Below are 16,201 nucleotides of genomic sequence, written 5' to 3' on the forward strand. Positions count from 1 at the left end.
TCTGGAGGAGCTGCCTGCTTGTGTATTTGATAAGTGACATGTTTAAGAATCAAATCCACTTTTGACCTTTGAGGTTTTATTTGGTGGAAAGTGGTCCAACTGAAGGTTGATTTTTCTCTGAATTTCAATGATATAGCAGTCTTAGAGAAAAGTACTTCAGTCCTCTAAGCCATCTTCTGACAATAAACTGATTTTCAATATATTATTTACCTGTATCAGGCTGAAAAACAGATGAGGCATGACATATTCCTCTAATGTTCACCTAAGCAACCTGTTGGTTATTATACTCACATTACTTCATCATCACCATTTCCTATATGTCAAGCATCATGCTGTGTTCTTTTCACCCCACTATGAGCTAGGTACTATTATCCCTGTTCTACAGTGAAGAAATGAAGACCCAGAAATTAAATAACCTGCCTAAAGTGATACAGTTATTCAAGATTCAAATCTAGACAGTCCTAACTTCAGAGCCAGTGAAGTTAATCACCATAATCTACTGCCAGAATTGGACAGAGCTGAGTTTTTCACGTCTGCCTGAGCTCTTAAGAACCAAGGGAATTTTCAAAGGAGAAATTTGTGCTGTTTATAGCCAGTCTGATTTTAATATCTGTTGACTAGTATGAAAGCTTTAAATCACTTGTTTCAAGGATGTGTACATTTTAGTTCTGAACATGTACCCATAAAACTTGAGAAAAAGCAAGTGCTGGCCATCTTATACTGCTGAGCAAAAAGCTCTACATAAATGCACTTTTTCTGTCTTTTTTTCTAGGGGGATATCATGAAGAATATATTTATCCTTCAGGTCAGTGAGATCTGATATTCATTATTTATGAAATTTCAAACTATAAAGTAATGCTCATTATTATACTTTGGTTATATCTTCTAGAACCAGACTATGACACTTCAGGTGTTTATAGCACAGCTGAATCTACTGCAAACTTGGTAGGTATTTAATTATAGTCACAAACACATATAGCTCCTGTGTAATAGAGCACTGTTCTAAGAGCTATGCACTTAAATGTTTTTAAGTCAGAACAATCCTATGAAGTATTAGGTTATCATTCTGATTTTGTAGATGAAGAAATTGAGACTCAGAAATTAGCTCATCTAAGATCACATTTTTCTGGAAATTATCCTAGATGTTCCTAATATGTGTTGATACAAGAGGAAATTTGAACATTGGCAGTGATGATTTTTTAAGAGGATTTTGTCATGGGTCATTAATCTCAGGTACTTAATATAGCAAAAGTTTCTTTCTGGGTTATGCTATTTGTGTAGTGGAGGTCTTCAGGAGGGCTCTGCTTAGGGGCTTAGGCTGATGGAAGCTCCATTCATGATTGGTAAGACAGGAAACAAAAGGTAGTGAATGGTGCACTGACTCTTACAGCTTCCACGTGGAGATGACATATATTACTTACTTTTCCATTTCTTTTTCACTTGACTGAACATGTTTCCCTTGAGACTCTTAACTTCTCTGTGCCTGGAAGTCAAAAACCTGGAAATATTTTAATAGCACTAAGGATTACAACATTCAACGAAACTCCTTCACACAGACCAATTACTTCCTTCCACCTCAAAGGATGCAACCCCAAAATCTCCTTCAGTGTGATTAAACTCAGAGCCCAAGGTTTCTGGAAAATGTGTAGTACTCTTTGCATTGGATCCAGATGTGGTTCCTCTTGATCTGGAGGCCTAAAACCAAAGATACAAAGTTATTTACCCCCTACATACCCAATTTACAGTGGTAGAGCAGGGACTAAAAATTGCCATTAAAATTCTCATCAGATCCAGGGAGAATGGGAGAAACAGTTACTGGCCTGTCGCAGTTCTGACATAATGCTGGACAGACATTTTGAGGGCCCCCATCCTGGGCATTGGGACTGTTCCCTGGAGAAGCTCCCTGGTTAATTGTTTACTGGGACTCTTGATTATGCCACAGCCCTTTTCTTCCTTGGTCATATTTGAAGTAGGCATTGGAGAATAATCCTTGTTGGCAGCTGAGTAGCCTCCTCACACTGCTTCTTACTCATAGGAAATTGAGAGCCCAAAGCTGGTTTTTAATTTTAATTGGATAGTTTTAGTTCTGCTCATGGGATTCCCTAGAGGAGGAAATGGCAACCCACTCCAGTATTCTTGCCTGGAAAATCCTATGGACAGAGGAACCTGGTGGACTGCAGTGCATGGGTCACAAAGAGTTGGACACGGCTGAGAGATGAAGACACACATTCCTTCACATTCTTATCCCTGTTTCTCTACTTGAATGCAGATACCTTGAGTTTATCAGTCATTGATAGAAGAGTCATAACCTTTGAATGCTTTCCCATGAGCCATTTTGTCCAAGTGCAAGGACTCACTGGGTGTTATATCCTTAATTGTACTCCTGGTTTGAGATACCTTAGTGCAGTCATATTTTAATGATTTGAATCTTGTTTCAAGGCCAGCTTTTAACTTCTCTTTGTTGTTCAAAATATTTATCAATTTTATCTTTTACAGTTTTGAGTTGAAGCACTTACCTCTTCAAACCCTAAAAGTCCCAGTATTCAAGGATTCTATTCCCTTTCATTCCTGCCTACAAACTACTTTTCTTTATATATCTTAAAGTACCTTGCTAAAATCTGCCAGCAGTAATCAAAACACAAAACTAATGTTCTGTTTCCTAAACCTCTTCCCTTAAGAGCTACAAGTTCATAATCTTCTCAAGTCAAGTTTCTGTTATAGCAGCACCCTAATTTTAGTTACCAGTTACTGTTTTGGTCAAGCTAAGTTATGCTGTGGCAGCAATCCCCCAAAATCTCAGCGACTTAACACAGTTGTTCTTGCTAATGTTATAGGTCCAGTGCAGGTTGGTAGCAGGCCTTTGTTCATCAGAGTCACTCAAGAACCCAAGCTGATGGACCATGTACTTTCATAGTCATCTTGGCAGAGCTGAAGATAAGGAAATTAAACACTGGGTATCAGTATTTTTGCTCATATGTCATTGTCTAAACAAGCCACAAGGGCATAGGCATACCTAACTAGATGAGGCCAGGAAGAGCAATATACCCATGTACCTAGGAGGAGAATTGGAATATCTGTGAAGAAGTTGAATGACTACCTTCTGTTCTCTGTGATTAATTTAAATTTTGATAGATAGCTTCATGTACTTAATTTTTGTTTTTACTGTTTAGGCACTACATCTTAGGAAGGTGAAGAAAACTGTGATACATAATTCTCTTCCCATTATTTCTTCTTACCTTCCTTTGCCCCTGCTAGAGAAATAGTTTTTCCCCTCCCTCTGTCATTACTATTCTCAGTATTACATGCTTTTTATACCATTTCTTGAAATAGCCACCCAAGTTGAAAAAGCAAGTGAAAATCTCACCTTCAGGGATGACAAGAGTAGACATTTTCTTTTTGTCTCTTTAATTTTATTTGTTACATCTTCCTTTTTGTTCTGAACTTACTTTATCATACATCCCCAGTAGGTTTCAATCTCTTCATGATGTGTTCTGCCCCCATGCCCCAGTCATCAAGTTTCTAAGTAATTTTTCCACAGCATTCTGAGAGGAGAGGACCTCTGCAGGACTTTAAGATTTCCAGGCACAGACTCTTTTTCTAACCCCAGCATTTATTATTCTTACTTCCACGCCTAAGTCTCACCTAAATCCTTCTCTAGAATTGTTTGGAATTCACACTGGGCCTTCTGAGCCAGGGCTGAGTTCACTTTTTGGCAGGTATTTGGTTTGCACTCGGGGCTTCCCGAGACCAGAGTTCGATCTCTGGGTCGGGAAGATCCCCTGGAGAAAGGAATGGCAACCCATTCCAGTATTCTTGCCTGGAGAATTCCATGGATTAGGGGAGCCTTGCTGGCTAGTCTATGGGGTGGCAGAGTTGGACACGACTGAGTGACTAACACTTTCACTTTGTGCTGTACTTGAAACAAAACTTTTGAAATGTTCACTCTTTAGTCCACCTTAAGTTGTGCTTGTCTTTGTCACATTGTGGTTCCTCTTGTTTCCTGTGATTACTTCCCCTGATTTCCTCTGTGTTCTTACTATGAGTACCAGTTTCTGCTGCTAGTTTATTTTCCTGTCATGACTATCTGTCATGCATAATTCTGAGTCCTTTAAAATCATTTTTGCTTTCACAAAGACAGGGTCTTGAACCAAAGGAGAATGATGTTTGCATTATACTACATCCTGCTTGTAGGATGCATCTGACCAGTTATCCACCCTTGTCCCAAGCTGTATCTTTAGATGGACTTCTTTCTTTTAGCAACACTGTTGCTGGTCCTACTGATTTTGAGGTTTTTATGGCAAGAGAGGACACTGAGAAAGTGTTTAAATTATAGTCCTCCATTACATTTTAGTATCTGCATTGTGACTAGACTTGGATATGATGAAGATTTCTACAGTAGGACATATTAAGTTAGTGCAAAAGTAATTGCGGTTTTTGTGTTGTTGAAATTTACCTTTGTACTGGAATACATTCTTAAATAAATATGGTTGTGTTATACATGATTTTAATGTGCATTTCTCAGTTTTTATTTTTTTCTAATGACTTGTTATGTGCAGTTTATTTTTTATTTTAGACTGTGGAAATGATGTTAGACAAAAAGTAAATTCGAGTGATTTTCTTATTGAGTTCAAAATGGGTTGTAAAGCAGCAGAGACAACTCACAACATCAACAATGCATTTGGCCCAGGAACTGCTAATGAACATACAGTGCAGTGGTGGTTCAAGAAGTTTTGCAAAGGAGATGAGAGCCTTGAAGATGAGGAGCATAGTGGCCAGCCATCGGAAGTTGACAACAACCAATTGAGAGCAATCATTGAAGCTGATCCTCTTACAACTACACAAGAAGTTGCTGAAGAACTCAGTGTCAACCATTCTGTGGTCATTTGGCATTTGAAGCAAATTGGAAAGGTGAAAAAGCTTGATAAGTGGGTGCCTCATGAGCTGACTGAAAAAAAAAAAAATCATTTTTTGGAAGTGTCATCTTCTCTTATTCTGTGCAACAACAGCAAATCATTTCTTGATTGGACTGTGATATGTAATGAAAAGTGAATTTTATCTAACTGGTGGTGACCAGCTCAGTGGTTGGACCAAGAAGAAGCTCCAAAGCACTTCCCAAAGCCAAACTTGCACCAAGAAAAGGTCATGGTCACTGTTTGGTGGTCTGCTACCAGTCTGATCCACTACAGCTTTCTGAATCCCAGCAAAACCATTACATCTGAGAAGTATGCTCAGCAAATCAATGAGATGCACTGAAAACTGCAATGCCTGTAGCTGGCATCAGTCAACAGAAAGGGCTGCATTCTCCACGACAGCGCCCAACCACATGTTGTACAACCAGCACTTCAAAAGTTGAACGAATTGGGCTCTGAAGCTTTACCTCATCTCCCATACTCACCTTACCTCTTGCTGACTGACTACCACTTCTTCAAGCATCTCGACAACGTTTTGCAGGGAAAACACTTCCACAACCAGCAGGATGCAGAAAATGTTTTCCAAGAGTTTGTCAAATCCCAAAGCACAGATTTTTATGCTACAGGAATAAGCAAACTTATTTCTCATTGGCAAAAATGTGTTGATTGTAATGGTTCCTATTTTGATTAATAAAGATGTGTTTGAACCTAGTTATAATGATTTAAAATTCACAATCTGAAACCGCAATTACATCTGCACCAACCTAATCAGTCACCTTAGTCAGGCACTAGAGTGATGCCTTTTGGAGTGTTATCATAGTAGTCATTTCCAAATCTGAATACTTTTAGGACAGATCGGTTTCACTTAATTTTAGGAGATGTTGAAACAAAGCAGATCTTTTATTGGTGTATTGTTTAACATCTTGATTTCCCCATATTTGTATTTGTGTATTCATTAAAGTCTCTTCAGGCTAGAAGACCATGTTCTGTGCCTCCTCAGGACACAGTTACCTCATACAACTACCCCCAGAAGGTAATCTTTATAGTTTTATTTTGCATTTAGTTGAAGTGGCCTAACAGAGGAAAATGAATTTTTTCTTTTTGTTCTCTCTTCCCTTCATCATACTTGAAAGAAGCTGCTTATATTATGTTAAGTATTCTTGTACTTCCTGATGCCTAGCACAGTATTTAGTAAATTTATTAACAAATTGTTCATCTACTCTGTTTCAGACATTCTTCTATGTGCTGACACTAAACTATTCATAGTCTGCCTACTCTGAACCTCTTATATAATGAATGAGTTAATGTCAGTTTCCTGTCAAGTCTGTGTCATTTCCTGGAAATTAAAATGTAAAGCTTTCCTACAGAATGGGGAGCTGGCATCAAAAAGGTAGCTGAAACCATAGGAGTTAGTAAGATCATCCTGGGAAAAGGAAGAGTTAGAAGAACTTCTAGAACAGAGCCTGTGTATCACCATTTAAAAAATGGGTAGAGAAGGAATAGCCAAGGAGGGAGGAAAGCAGGAGAGTGTATTATTATGGAAGTCTAGGAAGAAAATATTTCAATGAATAGTCATGTCAGTTGCTGCCAAGCGGTCAAGCAACATAAGGACTAAAAAGAGTCTACTATGACTTGTTGTCATGGAGATCACTGTGACTTTGAATATAATTTCTGAGAACCAGAGAGGGTAGCAACCACATTGCAATGGGTAATAAGAAAATGGAGACTGCAAGTAAGGATGGTATTCATGAAGAAGAAGAAGCTGTTATCATTTATTGAACATCTCTTTGTGCACAGCCCTGTATTGGGTGCTGTGGCCTAATCAGATAAACAAATTGCAGTCTCATGAAGTTTTTTAAAAAAAGCAAAGAACACTTTTTTTAAGTGTGTTTGTATGGGGAAATATATATGTATGTTAAAAATGCAGTATAAATTTCTGGATAATATTCAAGAAACCCAGAGGTTACTTGTTAAGAGAGGAGCTAAGCAGATGGAAGACAGGGTGGGAGGGAAGTTTTTCATTGTACATACAATTTTATACTTGGTTTTTGAATAATAATAATGTATTACCTTTCAAGAAAAATATTAAAAAGTAAAGCTCTCAAAGTAATCTGGGATTTTCTAAAAGAAATAACCTTTCTATATTAGGTTTACATGAAGATTGATTTCTTGGTGTTATCAGAATACTATTTCCTGAAATTTAGGATCAGATAAGAGACTAATTTTATTTGAGAAACCAAACAGAGTTCTAAAATTTCTTCCACACTTACAGGTGATGGTAAATTCTGCAGCAATTGCAGCTTCCTGTGCCAATAATGTTCCAGCTCCAGTCTTACCTAACTGTGCAGCCGCTAATCAAGCTAGTAGTACCACTTCAGTTTCCTCACAGAATGCTATACAGCCTCTATTTGTATCTCCATCTACACAAGGCAGGCCAGGTAGGTTATTAGTGGTTGCTTGCTTTGGAGGCCTCTTTTTCTATTCATGGACATGCACATACAGCAATTATAGTGATTAGATAAAGTTACTTGAATCTCCAGTCTTAAGTTTGTTTAACCTACTTAATAATGTATGTTCTATAGTTGAGGAATCCATGAGATTTGAGAGTCAGGGTTTCAATTTTTTTTCTTGCAAATTTGGCTTTGATATGATTTCATAGCTATCGTTCTGCTACCCCATTGAAAATTTAGAGGACTTGTACTAGTTTATCAAATTTTGAGTTAAGTTTTATTATACTAAAATTAAGGTAGAGGTGTTTCACACTCTTACAGAATGAACAGTTTGGCTCTAGAATTTAAGAGATCTAGGTTAGAATCTTGGTTTTACAACTTACTAGCTATGTAACTTTGGACAAGTTATTGAATCTTTCTTACCTGTAAACTTGGGAGGTACTCATAGTACCACTTTATTAAGTTATTGTAAAATTTCATTAATATAATTTAAAATTCTCAGCAGAATTCTGGGAAAGTGATGGCAACCACAGCATAGCTTTTCAGTCTCTGTCACCAAATAAAAATGGAAATAGCAAAACCAGAACCCGTTGGACAATGATTAACAACAAAACTAGGTGACAAGGTCTCCCCATGAACCTTAAAATTTAGCAGGTAGGGACAAACCACCAGGCACAAGGCCTGCATGCTGTCAGGGTCTATGTGGGAGCAAGAAGACAGAAGCACTGGGGATGTTGTCTGATGGACCTGAGAACAGAAGAACCCTGGAAGAGCTAATAAGAATTCACTGGAAAGTGGGGCAGCCAATTTGGAAGGAGCAGCTAAGACTGGGAAGGGATTTGACCTCTCCAATACTCGGTGAGTGCTTTGGGTACATGGTAAAGGGACTGAAGGGCTTGGAACAGTTTGGCCCCTGAGAATTCTCAAAACTGACCTTGGCAGGCCTACCTTTTGGGATAGTATTCCTTACTGGGGGGAAACTGCTGGGACTAGAATCAGAACTGTTGAGGATAGGGAAAAGAGCAGGTCCAGACTGAAGTTATGGAGAACAGAGCCAAGGAATACTAGAAAGTAGTCATATTTTAAGCACTATATAAAAAGCAGTTGAGAGCCATATGAAGTTAGAAGAGCTTTCTTGTATTCCATCTCCTTTCAGAGTTTGTGAAAAATAATTTCACATAAAAATGAATGAAAGAAAAGCCCTACATATACATATACAGAGGTGTTTTAAGGGGAAAATGATGATATCCCTGTAGACAGTAAAAGCATGTCATAAATGTGCACACTAAACAGAACTTAACCAACTATTTCAATATGAGATAAAGACATTAATAAAACAAAATATTAATCAGGATATTATTAATCATAATAAATCAGGATTAGAAAAATTCAGAGGAAGTGAAAGAACTCAGAAAAGCATTAGAAATGGAAGAAAGTCATTTTGGTAATGAAGACTAAGCTACAAAGAACATGACTGAGTATATACAATAGATAATGCTTTAAGAGAAAGATATAAAGGGGGGTAAATCTAAAATGAAAAAAAAATGAAGATAAAGACTCAAAAATGACATATTGAAGTTAGGCAAAGGATATCCAGCATTGATAGAAGTTCTGAAGAAGAAAACCAACGTAAGGGAAAAGAGTACTAAAAACTACAATTCAGAAAATTTTCCTGACATTAAAAAAACTTTAGAACCACATACTGAAACAACACTCAGAATAACTGAGAATACTGAGCCAGAACAACCAACACCAGGATATTGTAGTAAAACAACTGAACTTAAAGAAAGTGCTTTGTTTATCTAGGTAAAAGAGCCTATGGAGCATAAAGGAAATAAAATGATAATGATCCAACTGTGACAGTGCTTCATCTAGAAGAAAATGGAGTGACATTTAATGAAAGGATATGTGAACCAAAGATTTTATATCCAACCAAACATTTTCAGGCTTAACGGGTAATATATAAGAATTCAGAGAATATTGTTCTCATGAGTACTTTTTGAAAAATCTACTAAAGATACACTGTCAAGCAAGGTAATCACTAGCCACATAGGACACTTTAATAATTGCTATTAAGTAAAATAAATCTTCTGTTGTTCAGTCTCACTAACCACATACCAAGTGCTCAAAGCCACATGTGGCTAGTACACTGTAATGGACAGTGCAGATACAGAATACTTCTGCCAAGGAAAGTTGTATTGGATGGACAAAGTATTGAGGAATGAATTTTGACTTTTAGACCACCAAAACAGAGACATCAACATAAGACTTGATTCTGAATATTAGATATGTATTTATACAAAATAAAGGCTGAGACGTTGATGATACACTATGTAAAAGCCTTATGTTTGAACAATGTAGATATAGTATAGCTATTTTTAAAAACAGCAGAATTGAGAGACAATATGCCAAGCATTTTTTAATGCTTTCAGAAAACACATCAGGTTCTGTATAGCAATCTATACTTACTTGTTATTCAGAGATTATAATGTCAGCTACAATACATGACTATGGGATATTCCAATTTTATCCCCTGTGTCCTTGCACGCCAGGTCTCAGTATGGAAGAAAGTTAATACAGATAGATACTAAAAAGGCCAAAGAAAAGCTTTTATGGTATTATATTACACTTGAATTGGAAATATCAATATGAACTTGAAGTATTTTATCTTTAAATTTATTTGCTAGCTCTGTCTACTGAAAAGGCCTAGAAACAATGAGTATCTTTAGCATTCAGTTTGTGACACTGAAATACCATTTCTCACTTAAAAGCAAACAGCTTTGTGGAGAAATTTCTGGTTCCAGGTTTGGGCAGGAAATGTTCAAGATGAGCCTGGGTCATCTTGTCATGCTAGATGGCAAGGAAGCTACCAAAGAGTACTGGGGTCCTGTCAAAAGGACTCAAGAGCCATCTTGGAGAGGTTCTCACTGGCCAGAGATGCAACATTTTGAGCTTGAATAATGATCATTGTAATAGGTTGGAACATACCAAATATATTTAAAAGTTCCTGATGATATTTTAGAAATTTGTTCCCTTTTGATTAACAAACAACTATACATAAAATAGATGAAAAAAACAAAGGACTTACTGTGTAGCACAGGGAACTCTATTCAATATCTTGTAATAACATATAATAGAAAATAATCTGAAATATATATATATAACAAAAAAAAATGGTTCTCAAGAGAATGATATGAAATAATTTTGCTTTCTTGAAAATTGGGCAATATAGTGAAAGAATCAAGTATTTATCCTACCTTTCTTATATGAACTTTCCTACTGGAATAACCAAATAGTAGATGAGGGGAAGTATTTCTATATATTAATATTCTGATTAGTGAAAAAGAAGTGGCAGAATATGCTCATCTTGCAGTCCTTACTGACTGAATGGATGCACATTAAACAGCAATAGTTGTTAAGACTGCAAAGATAGTGAGACATTACCTATAGACTATTAAAGGAATCAATATTGAGTCTGATCTAGTTGCCTATTTAGAGGAAAGACAAGAACATGTTGAAATACTCAGTGAGTATGTAATCAGCAAAATCTAGACTGGGAAACTCAACAAGTCAAGTGTTCCTTGAAAGAAAAATTGAAATGACAGGGATGGGAAAAGGACCAAGAGATTGAAAGAGACTCAGGATCTCAATTTTTAAAAACTTCCTTGGGGATGCATACTTGGGTGACAAAATGCTTAAAAATGCAAAGTGATTACTATGAAAGTCAGGATAATGATTGATTATGGTGGGGTAAGAGGGTGGTAGTGGCTTCCTAGCTGGTGCTAGTGGTAAAGAACCCGCCTGCCAATGCAGGAGGATGCAAGAAGACAAGGGTTTGATCCCTGGGTGGGGAAGATCCCCTGGAGGAGGGCATGACAACCCACTCCAGTATTCCTGCCTGGAGAATCCCATGGATAGAGGAGCCTGGCAGGCTACAGTCCATAGAGTTGCAAAGAATTGGACGTGACTGAAGCAACTTAGCACACAGCACTCAAGACTGTGGTGATTGTGATGGGGTGCATGGAATGTTTCTGAAATGGCTGGCAAACTTTTCTTTCTTAATCTGGATAGTGTCCACTTGAAACAAATTTGTTGGTTTTGTTTTCTGTATCTGTTTTATTTATAATGTAAAAATTGTGTGCTTAGCCACAGTGCCTGGAACAAAACATTCTATATATATGTGTGTGTGTGTATATATATACATTAATGATCTCAGAAATTTTCCATTGAAAGTGTTAATGTAGACAATGATTTTATTACTTTGTGCTCATAATTGTTGGGCTTCCCAGGTGGCTCTAGTGGTAAAGAACCTGCCTGCCAATGCAGGAGACATAAGAGATGCAGGTTCGATCCCTGGGTCGGGAAGATCCCCTGGAGAAGGTCATGGCAAACCACTCCAGTGTTCTTGCTTGGAGAATCTGATAGACAAAGGAGCCTGGCAAGCTACAGTCCATGGCATCGCACATGAATGAAGCAACTTAGCAAGTATGCATGCTAATAATAGTAAGGGAAAATGTTGGCTATCTGCTTCTAGCAGATGTCTGAGCTTAACAAGCAATACGTGAATCAAACATTGTAATACCCTATTTATGTAGAATGATTGAAAACTATTCTGTAAATTCCAGATTTGTGTGTTTTGTAGATATTTCTAAATATGTATCTTGCCTTCATTTTACTTTTTGTTGTGTCTCTTGTGAACCTCAGCTATAACTCTAATAGGTAATGACTGCTTTTTAGTTGTTCTTTATCATTCCTGTCAGTCCTCTAGATAAACTGATGTTTTCCCTTGTTTTTCACATGTGTCTGTCTGGCAGCCCCATCCCATCTTCCTTTAAGTCAGTTCTTACCTGCCAGGTAACTAGATGCTATGATTGCTTTTATGAGTATCTTCATAGGCATTAAATCCTGTTAACTGATTTTTTTGGTAACTGTTTCCAAGTCTTTTGCCAGGGCCAGAACTAGTGACTCACTTGCTTTGGGTGAAAAATTTAAGGGAGTGTTAAAAAAGGGATCAAGATGAATAACACTTTTAATGTACTATATAAAAAAAGGTTAACGCAAAGAAAGAATCCATGATAAACAAAGTATCAAAAATTTTTAAAAAGATAAGAACTCTCGGCCAGACTTAGCATGAGGTGAGTGAGGCAGTCACTCTTGAGGTCATGCAAGTACAAGCTTGGATCCTTGCCGGTACCAGCCGGCAATGTGAACAGGTCTAGACCGCAGCAACACGGAAGCCTGAGAAAAAGGAGCTGAAAGTAAAGAATGGGGTCGAGAGGACTGAAATGCTCTTTAGGCAAGTCAGCGATTTTATTGAGTAAACCTTTATACTAGTACAAGCAGAAAACATAGTTCATAAAAAATGCCATCTGGTGTTTGTTACATCAATACAATTTTTTGTCTTAAGTGATTGCAGAAGCTTACATCTTGTTTTTGGCATTCCAAGATAAACTACTAAGTGAAGGTCACTACTACGTTTTTCTCAAGGAAGAACAAAGGAGGCCCAGCAAAAGTTTTACTACTTTATCATGGGGTGGCGGGACAGGGAACAGCCTCTTTCAAGGCTTTCCCAGAGCCTTTTTGGGCCTTGAGCAGGCCGGCTCCCCGCAGATCCTGTCTTTTAAAATTTTGATATTTTATTAATCATGGATTGTTTTTTTATTTTAATTTGGTGGCCCTTTAAATTTTGCACCTCACTGCACTTTGGTCCTGGCCCTGCCCATTGATCTCTAGAGAATAGAAATCTTCACGTTCTCTTCTGAAATGTCCTGAAGCAGCCTGCAGCTGCATGCATTTCATTGGTTTTCATTCACATTTTAGAAAAGTTTTCTTCCATTTTTCTGGGTCCCTTCTTTGAACTATACCTGTTAAGCCTGTTTGGAGCCCCATTAAATCTGTGAATGAGATGCTCATGCATCTCTAGAGCAACTGGAAGTTTTAAAAATTCTTTCTTATAGAGTATATTATAATATGCATTTTAAAATAAAGGTGGGTTCAGACAAAGTAACCACCAAATTTCTTCTGTCCTTGATTCTCTCAGGCCAATGAGAACTTATTTAGCTACTTATATGTCTAGTAGTTGGTTTTTACCTTGTAATCATAATCACTTCTACTAATTGAACTCATTTCAGTTGCTTTTTTTGGAAAAAAAAAATGGTGTTATTTGAGTGCTAATTTAGAAGAAATGAGTGAGGCTTTGTTGAAGCCATTATTTTATAGAAAACAAATCCATAAAGTCCTTAGAGCATTTGGAGATGTTCTAAAAATTAAATTCCTCTTCTAAAACTGTAAAAGTGGAGATTTCTACATGCATAAACTCCAAAATCAAAAGTTATTTGAACAAATTTTTTAAATGTACAGTAAAATTCATTTTTGGTGCCCTGTTCTATGAGTTTTAACAATGCATTGTACAATCACCACCAAAACCAAGAGAGAACAGTTTCATCGCCCCCAAAAGAGTTATCAAGTTTTAAATCACCCTAAGACTTACATTTCCTTTAACTGTTGGCCTGTAGTTATATAAAGGTTATATTGTTGTTAAGTTGCTAGGTCCTGTCCAAATCTGTGTGATCTATGGACTGCAGCACGCCAGGCTTCCCTGTCCTTCACTGTCTCCCAGAGTTTGCTCAAATTCATGTCCATTGAGTCAGTGATGCTATCTAACCATCTTATCCTCTGCCACCCCCTCTTTCCTTTTGCCTTCAATCTTTCCCAGCATCAGGGTCTTTTCCAGTGAGTTGGCTCTTCGCATCAGGTGGCCAAAGTACTGGAGCTTCAGCTTCAGCATCAGTCCTTCCAATGAATATTCAGGGTTGATTTCCTTTAGGATTGACTAGTTTGATCTCCTTGCAGTCCAAGGGACTCTCAAGAGTCTTCTCCAGCATCACAGTTCAAAAGCATCAATTCTTTGGTGTTCAGCCTTCTTTATGGTCCAATTCTTAACATCTTTACATGACTACTGGAAAAACCATAGGTTTGACTAAATGAACCTTTGTTGGCAAGTGATGTCTCTGCTTTTTTAATATGCTATGTTTGTTAGTAGCTTTTATTCCAAGGAACAAACGTCTTTTAATTTCATGGCTGTACTTACCGTTGACAGTGATTTTGGAGCCAAAGAAAGTAAGATCTCTCACCGTTTCCATTGTTTCCCCATCTATTTGCCATGAAATGATGGGAATGACTGGATGCCTTGGTCTTAGTGTTTTGAATGTTGAGTTTTAAGCCAGCTTTTTCACTCTCCTCTTTAACCCTTCCCTAGAGACTCTTTAAGCTTCCCTGGTGGCCCAGATGGTGAAGTGTCTGCCTGCAATGCGGGAGACCCAGGTTCGATCCCTGGGTTGGGAAGATCCCCTGGAGAAGGAAATGGCAACCCACTCCAGTACTCTTGCCTGGAAAATCCCATGGACGGAGGAGCCTGGTGGGCTACAGTCCATGGGGTCGCAAAGAGTCAGACACGACTGAGTGACTTCACTCACTCACTCATCTGCATATCTGAGGTTCTTGATATCTCTCCCAGTAGTCTTGATTCCTGCTTGTGAGTCATCCAAGCTGGCATTATTTCACTTGATGTACTCCACATATAAGTTGTATAAACAAGGTGACAGTATACAGCCTTGTCTTTCTCCTTTCCCATTTTTAAACCAGTCCATTGTTCATGTTAGGTTCTAACTGTTGCTTCTTGATCCACATACAGGTTTCTCAGGAGACAGATAAGGTGGTCTGGTATTCCCATCTCTAAGTGTTTTCCACAGTTGTGATTCACACACTCAAAGGATTTAGTGTAGTCAGTGAAGCAGAAGTAGATGTTTTTCTGGAAACTCCCTTGCTTTCTCCATGATCCAGTGAATGTTGGCAATTTGATCTCTGGTTCCTCTGCCTCTTTGAAACCCAGCTTGCACATCTTGCTTCACATATTGGTGAAGCCTAGCTTGAAGGATTTTGAGCATAACCTTGCTAGCATGTGAAATGAACACAATTGTACAGTAGTTTGAACATTTTTTGGCATTGCCTTTCTTTGGGATTGGAATGAAAACTGACCTTTTCCAGTCCTGTGGCCACTGCTGAGTTTTTTCAAATTTGCTGGCATATTGAGTGCAGCACTTTCACAGCATCATCTTTTAGGATTTGAAATAGCTCAGGTGGAATTCCATCACGACCACTAACTTTGTAGTGATGCTTCCTAAGGCCCACTTGACTTCACAGTGCAGGATATCTGGTTCTAGGTGAGTGATTACACCATTGTGGTTATCCAGGTCCTTAAGACCTTTTTTGTATAGCTCTTCTGTGTATTCTCACCACCTCTTCTAAATCTCTTCTGCTTCTGTTAGGTCCTGTTTCTGTCAGGAAACTGTTTATGTCTTTTATTGTGCCCATCCTTGCATGAAATGTTCCTTGATATCTCCAGTTTTCTTGAAGAGATCTCAAGTCTTTCCCATTCTGTTGTTTTCATCTACTACTTTGCATTGTTCATTTAAGAAGGCCACCTTATCTCTCCTTGCTGTACTATGGAACTCTGCATTAAGTTGGGTATATCTTTCCCTTTCTCCCTTGCTTTTTGCCTCTCTTCTTTCCTCAGCTATTTGTAAAGCCTCCTCAGACAGCCACTTTGCTTCTTGCATTTCTTTTTCTTTGGGATGGTTTTTGTCACTGCCTCCTGTGCAATGTAGCCTCCATTCATAGTCCTTCTGGGCACTCTTGTCTACCAGATCTAATCTCTTGAATCTATTCATCACCTCCACTGTATAATCATAAGGGTCTTATTTGAATGGCCTGGTGGTTTTCCTTTCTTCAGTTTAATCCTGAATTTTTCAGTAAGCAGTTCATGATATGAACCACAGTCAG

At 37.9% G+C, this 16,201-nt stretch overlaps 1 protein-coding gene across 1 annotated transcript in view; it reads left to right on the top strand.

Annotated features, from left to right (window-relative positions):
• ALG13 (ALG13 UDP-N-acetylglucosaminyltransferase subunit) overlaps positions 1 to 16,201 on the top strand; it is an 80,145-nt gene that overhangs the window by 44,761 nt on the left and 19,183 nt on the right. The window contains 5 exon segments of the mRNA XM_070462133.1: positions 773 to 805; positions 890 to 945; positions 5,872 to 5,943; positions 7,183 to 7,348; positions 8,015 to 8,218. Coding sequence (XP_070318234.1) covers positions 773 to 805; positions 890 to 945; positions 5,872 to 5,943; positions 7,183 to 7,348; positions 8,015 to 8,218 — 531 coding nt within the window.

The sequence above is a fragment of the Odocoileus virginianus genome, unplaced genomic scaffold (genome assembly GCF_023699985.2).
Source record: "Odocoileus virginianus isolate 20LAN1187 ecotype Illinois unplaced genomic scaffold, Ovbor_1.2 Unplaced_Scaffold_1, whole genome shotgun sequence".
NCBI lineage: Eukaryota > Metazoa > Chordata > Mammalia > Artiodactyla > Cervidae > Odocoileus > Odocoileus virginianus.